General features: G+C 41.7%; 1 protein-coding gene and 1 pseudogene across 4 annotated transcripts in view; one reads left to right on the top strand and one right to left on the bottom strand.

Moving 5' to 3' along the window:
- Nucleotides 1-642: 642 nt before the first annotated feature.
- Nucleotides 643-1,388, top strand: LOC113268673 (derlin-1-like; annotated as a pseudogene).
- A 2,400-nt stretch (nucleotides 1,389-3,788) lies between these two features.
- Nucleotides 3,789-6,000, bottom strand: part of HEATR5B (HEAT repeat containing 5B) — a 102,335-nt gene continuing 100,123 nt past the window's right edge. For 2 of the 4 annotated variants that reach the window (XM_026478912.4, XM_044391174.3), the window contains exon 36: nucleotides 3,789-4,694. In XM_026478912.4, the coding sequence (XP_026334697.2) occupies nucleotides 4,390-4,694 (305 nt within the window). In that variant the 3' untranslated portion in view covers nucleotides 3,789-4,389. Of the gene's footprint in view, nucleotides 4,717-6,000 lie in introns of all 4 variants that reach the window. The other 2 variants (XM_057308953.1, XM_057308954.1) reach the window with 1 other exon arrangement.

Genomic DNA, 6,000 nt, shown 5'->3' with positions numbered 1-6,000 from the left:
AAGGGAAGGGAAGGGAAGGGAAGGGAAGGAAGGAACTGAGGGAGAGAGGGAGAAAGAAAGAGAATCATTGTTAAAGCGTGATGCAGTTTACCTCAAGGTAGGAAATGATGGAAAAAGTCTGGGAGGTTCCAAGAATAGCAGAAAATAGCCAAGCAGAAATAAACTTTATACTTCATAAATAGGTGAGAGAGAAAAGGGCTTATATGTGTAAGAAACCAGAAACAAGCATTGAAGAAAGGTCTGGCAGTTATCATTGAATCAGCAATTCCCCTCCTAGGTACATACCCAAGAGAAATGAAAACATACGTCCACCGGAAACTTGCACAGTTGTCCACAGCAGTGTTATTTCTAATAGGCGAAAGGTGGAAACAACCCAAGCGTCCATCCACCGGCGAATGGATAAGCAAAATGTGGTACACATCCAGCCGCAGAAAAGGGAAGAAGTACGAATGTATGCTACCACGGGGATGAAGCTTAAAAACATCAGGTCAAGGGCCGTGCCGCATCCGGGGATCTCCGCCTTCCCCACCCCGGCTTGGGCCGCTCCTCCTCCACACCTTCCACTCACAGAGGGGACCTTGTGAGGGGCCGGGGATAGGGAGTGGGGCGGCCGTGCACATCCTAGCCACATAAACGGTGAAGATGTCCCGCATCGGGGACTGTTTCAGGAGCATCCCGGCCATCGTGCCCTGTTGGTAGGTCACCACGGTCGCGGTACCCTGGTTGGCAAACCTGGTCTCATCAGCCCGCCCCCTTCTTCCTCTGGCCTGAAGAGGCCCTCCTCTATCGCTTCCAGATTTGGAGGGCAATCACTGCCACCTTTTATTTCCCTGTGGGTCCAGGAACTGGATTTATTCGGTCAATTTCTACTTCCTGTATCAGTATTCTACACGACGTGAAAGAGGAGCTTTTGATGGGAGGCCAGCTATTATTCTTGCTCCTCTTTAACTGGATTTGCTTCGTGATTACTGGCTTAGCAATGAATGTGCAGTTGCTGGCGGTTCCTCTGATCATGTCGGTAGTTTATGTCTAGGCCCCGCTGCACAGAGACAGGATTGTATGGTTTTGGTGTGGAACACAGATTACGGCCTGTTACTTACCATGGGTTATCCTTAGATTCAACTACATCATGGGAGGCTCGGTGACCAATGAGCTCATTGGAAATCTTGTTGGACATCTTTATTTCCTCCTAATGCTCAGCTACCCAATAGACTTGGGACGAAGACATTTTCTATCCACACCTGTTTTTGCACTGCTGTCTGCCCAGCAGGAGAGGAGGGGTGTCAGGATTTGGTGTGCCCCCTGCTAGCATGAGGCGAGTTGCTGATCAGAATGGTGGAGGTGGGAGACACAACTGGGGACAGGACTTTCAGCTTGGGGACCAATGAAGGAGAGGCCACTGGCCTGTCCAACCAGCCACTCTGCTCAGACGAAGTTTCCTCCTGGTGCTGGGTGTGCTTAACAACCAAGTTCTAGCAAACGCTGTTAGATCTGACCCACGCTGAATGTAGTCTTTGGTACATGACAACATTTTTTAACTCCTGAAGAAAAAAATGGTTCCTCAAGTTGCATGATTCTCTTTCAAGTCCTTACTGCTACAAAAAAGAAATATCAACCTGCAGATTTCAGAACTATATATTTTTTGGTGTCTTCTCTTCCTTTTCCATCTGAATAATGGCATCTGCTGGCACCAAGCTGGGCATCTGGGATTGGGTCACCAAATCCTTGACAAAAGGACTCTTACCTCTTTTTTACATTCACGACTTGCTCCTTCTTTTCCCAACCAAAAATTTGCAGCTAGCGGAGGTTGCCCGTAAAATGGTTCTGCCTTTGACAGGCTCTCGTTTATTGACTTTGGCAAGGCGTGGTTGCAAAGGACTTGTCCACCGTTTTCCCCCCTTTGGTGGCAGATGTATAATAGGGGAGAAGGCTGGACCAGTGGATGGAGGGCTTTTTCCGAGTTTGGAATTGCTGTGACATGCTGGCAGTTGCAACCATGTGCCACCTCTTCAGATATTTTTATTTAAAAAAAAAAATGCACCACAGATTAGTGTTAACGAGGCATAAGTGTTGTTGCTAGGCACTTGTCGCCCTGAGTGACGTGATCCAAACTATACTGGAGTCGCATCTTACACAGGGGCTGGGTGTAAACTGTGGTGGACATAATCCCTTTGCATCTCATGTAGGGCGTTCTGGCTTTGTGTGTACTCAGAGTAGCTGAAATGTATTGTGCTAGAAAGTTGTAAATTTGTCCCTTCGAGAGGCACCTGGGCATTGATTCTATTTCATTCTCCTTCTGGATATATGTTTATTGAATAGTGTGGAGAGGAGAACCTTATACCCTATTTAAATTGTCGTTTTTTTGCCTCCCCCTCCCTTTTAATGGTCACATGCTTCAGTTAATCGTGAGGAAGCTGCAGCTTCTCTGTACATTGATTGTATTTTAAGAGCTGATATAAGCACCTCTAAGCGAATCACATAATTTTGGGTTGTAGTGGCTTTAGACTCATTTGTGTTTGAGGGTCTTTATTTTGCACCATGAATGTACAAGTCATGAATGTACATCAGACCAGCTTACATATCCACAACTCCTTTTTCAGAGGTGGGCTTTTTCCATTAGAACTAGGCTTATCCCCCAATAAAGGCTTTTGAAGGCTAAAAAAACCCAACCAAACAAAGAAAAAACCACTAAGAAGCCAGTCACAAAAGGCCACATATTCTCTGATTTCATTTACATGTTCATAACAGCAGAACTGATGGAGACAGAAAGTAGATCTGTGGTAGTGAAAGGCTGGGGTGAAATGGAAAGGTTGTGGGTGTTCGCTAAAGGGTATGAGATTTCTTTCTTTAAGATTTATTTATTTTAGAAAGAGAGAGAGCAAGTGCAAGCTGGGGGAGGGGCAGAGGAAGAGAGAGAGGAAAAGGGAAAGAATCTCAAACAGACTCTCCACCGAGCATGGAGCTCAACTCGGGGCTCCATCTCATGATCCTGAGATCATGACCTGAGCTGAAACCAAGAGTCAGATGTTCAACTGACTGAACCACCCAGGCGCCCCACGAGGTTTCTTTCTGGAGTAATGAAAATGTTCATAATTGATTGTAGTGACGGTTGCACTACCCTGTGAATACACTAAACACCACTGTACTGTACATTTTAAATGGGTGAATTATATCTTGTCTGAATTACATCTCAATACAACTGTTACCAAAAAAACCTCCCCTGAAATAAGGAGAATAACTTTGGCAAAGCAACTTGGAAATGAAAAAACAACCCTGTAGATAAAAAAGAAAGTGAGACAATGGCGAAAGAAAGCACCTCTCTGAGGCCTAAAAGACAGAACAAGGAAGACCAGCAAGGGGACGGGAGCTGCCAGCTGGCGAGGGCATGAGAGCGGGTAGGCGGCAGATGATAAGCAGGTATGCATCTGGAATATTCAGAAAGGTGACTTGCTGTTGATAGCACAGTCTATGTAATACTGGTAAAACTCGGTGTTTAAAATTTGCACAACTCTGTGACAAATGCTCATCTCATCAATTATCTATTTGATAGGGCAAAATTCCCATTGCACAAAAGACTGGCAAAGTCATAATTATGATGAATTCATTTTTGTATGCCCTGCAGGACTTAGCTTGATGCCTCATACACAGTAGGCACTAAATAAATATTTGATGAAAGAAACTAACCATCACAGTCAGGACTCAATGCTCTGTACTGTAATTATAAAACGTAACCAAGGCCAAATTTTAGCCATCAAAAAAACCCCCAAAAAACAAAAAACAGAACATTATTCCACATTTGAAACATTTTAATGGATCTTTCAATGAGAATTTTAATTCAGTTAACAACTAAAATACACACAAGCATAATTTAGTAATCTAATATGAAAGTAAAAAGATCTATCAGAAAGGTAAGGACATTTTGAGAAATGCTAAGAAAATGTGACTTTATTCATATTATATACACCATGAAACATTTTCCATTATTTGAGTTACTTCAAAATTTAAATTCTGCTTGTTTTTCAATTAAATTTTTTCATGACAGATGCTGAATACTGACCTATTTTTTCCTGACAATACCAATAGGCTGCCCAACTACATGATCTAATTGTTTTTAGCACTTAAATTTAAGAGACTATGGCTCAGTGTTTAAAAAATAAATTAATAAAAAAGAAACATTCTAGGAGAAAAATGAGAGCACATCCACCACATGATAAAAACAATCACTCCTTCCAAGTGAGAAAGCGGCATGAGCATTATTTTACTTAACCCACTTAGAAGCGCGCAGTCCCCATACGCAAGTAAGTAGAGCCTAGCGCCCGGGATGGTACAGTGGCTGTCACTACTTAGTTACCAGTTGACAATACAAATAAAAATGAATGGAATATCAAACTAAAAAAAACTTGTTTTTAGCTTAATTGTTGGTGCAGAATGTACGGTAGGGGTTGGCTGCCTGGTGGCTGCTTTAGCTTTGCTGGCTTGGCTTGCTCGAACAGCAGTTTCCAAACGCACTTTCAGCTCAGGAGCCGCTCCCATTACCGTCTTGAAAGCATGTGGGTACCGAGGTCCGATGCGCATTAAGTTCTGGAGCGCAAACTCATGGAGATCCTTGGAAGCTGTGCTTGCTGAGGCAAAAGAGTTGTCATCCAGCAGGTAAGAGATCAAAGTGGGAACCAAAAGGGCGAGTAACTGGACTCCTGCAGGTAAGAACGGTAAAGTCTGAAGATCGTCACAATCTGTCAGTACAATACACTTTAACTTTAAAATTACTCAATTACCACAGCAGTCTCAGTCATAATAAAACACGGGCAAATAGACAGAATCGGGTTTAGACCTCAACAATAACTCATAACTCATAGTAAATATTTACTTAATGACAAGCTATGTTTGGGTTGGAGACCAAGTTTGTTAAGACTGTATATTTTAGATTTATATTAGTGTGTTTTATTAAAAAAAAAATACTGGCTAGAGACGCCTGGGTGGCTCAGTCGGTTAAGCATCTGAGTCTTGATCTTAGCTCAGGTCTTGATCTCAGGGTGGTGAGTTCAAGCCCCACATTGGGCTCCATGCTAGGCGTGGAGCCTATGTAAAAAAAAAAAAAGTGAAAAATACTGGCTAAAAGGGTAAAAAGGAATAAGCACTTTATAACTGCCATCTGCTGGAATGTATTCTGAGAGTAAGACCATGACATTTTTAAAGGTATTTCAGAATAGGGAGGTTAGAGTAGGAAACAGAAACCTGAACAGCATCCATTTACTATTATTTATCTAAAACTAGGTATTTCCTTCTTTTTAAAATAGAAATACAACTCTTTTCCATTTCATCATCCCCCTAAACCCACGGTAAGTGAGGGAAAAATATCTCAAAAAGAAGCAAATATGTAGAGTTTAGGGTTAAAAAAACAAGAACCCATGTCTGGTTGACATAAATTCTAAGCCCTTAAACAAAGACTTATGTGGAAGCTTAATCCCATTTACTAGTCTCTTTGTCTTGCCATTTTGACAATTCCACCCTGGAATATAAATTTCATTAAAGCTGGTATTTTTCTTTTAAAAAATGTGATCATATATACATATGTATCTGATAATCGACACCAAGAATCATGTTTTTTCCACTTTGAACTTATGTTGATTTTTGTAGAATGACAGTAGCCAGCCAAGGTTGTAGGGGAGCAGGAAGCATCTGATACGGATCGTGGAATACAACACTCACTGACGTCAAGAAAGACAATGATAATAATCATGAAACCTTTCCAGAACCCTAATCCCATCCTGGCCCTGAACATCTTTCCCTGCTCTATTTTTTTCTCCACAGCACCTACCTAATTCAGCATCTATTATATCTACATCCAAAATTAATATAGTTATATCCATTTTCACCTTTTAAAAAATTATATATATATAGATATATGTACACAATGTTTATCTATACAAAATTTTACATTTATATACAAAATAGATACAGACATACCCATGGGGGGGAGGGTGTTCACTGTCTCTGTTT

Source organism: Ursus arctos, unplaced genomic scaffold, assembly GCF_023065955.2.
Source record: "Ursus arctos isolate Adak ecotype North America unplaced genomic scaffold, UrsArc2.0 scaffold_8, whole genome shotgun sequence".
NCBI lineage: Eukaryota > Metazoa > Chordata > Mammalia > Carnivora > Ursidae > Ursus > Ursus arctos.
The sequence above is the reverse complement of the archived record's forward strand: the minus strand, read 5'-3'. Positions and strand labels throughout refer to the sequence as shown.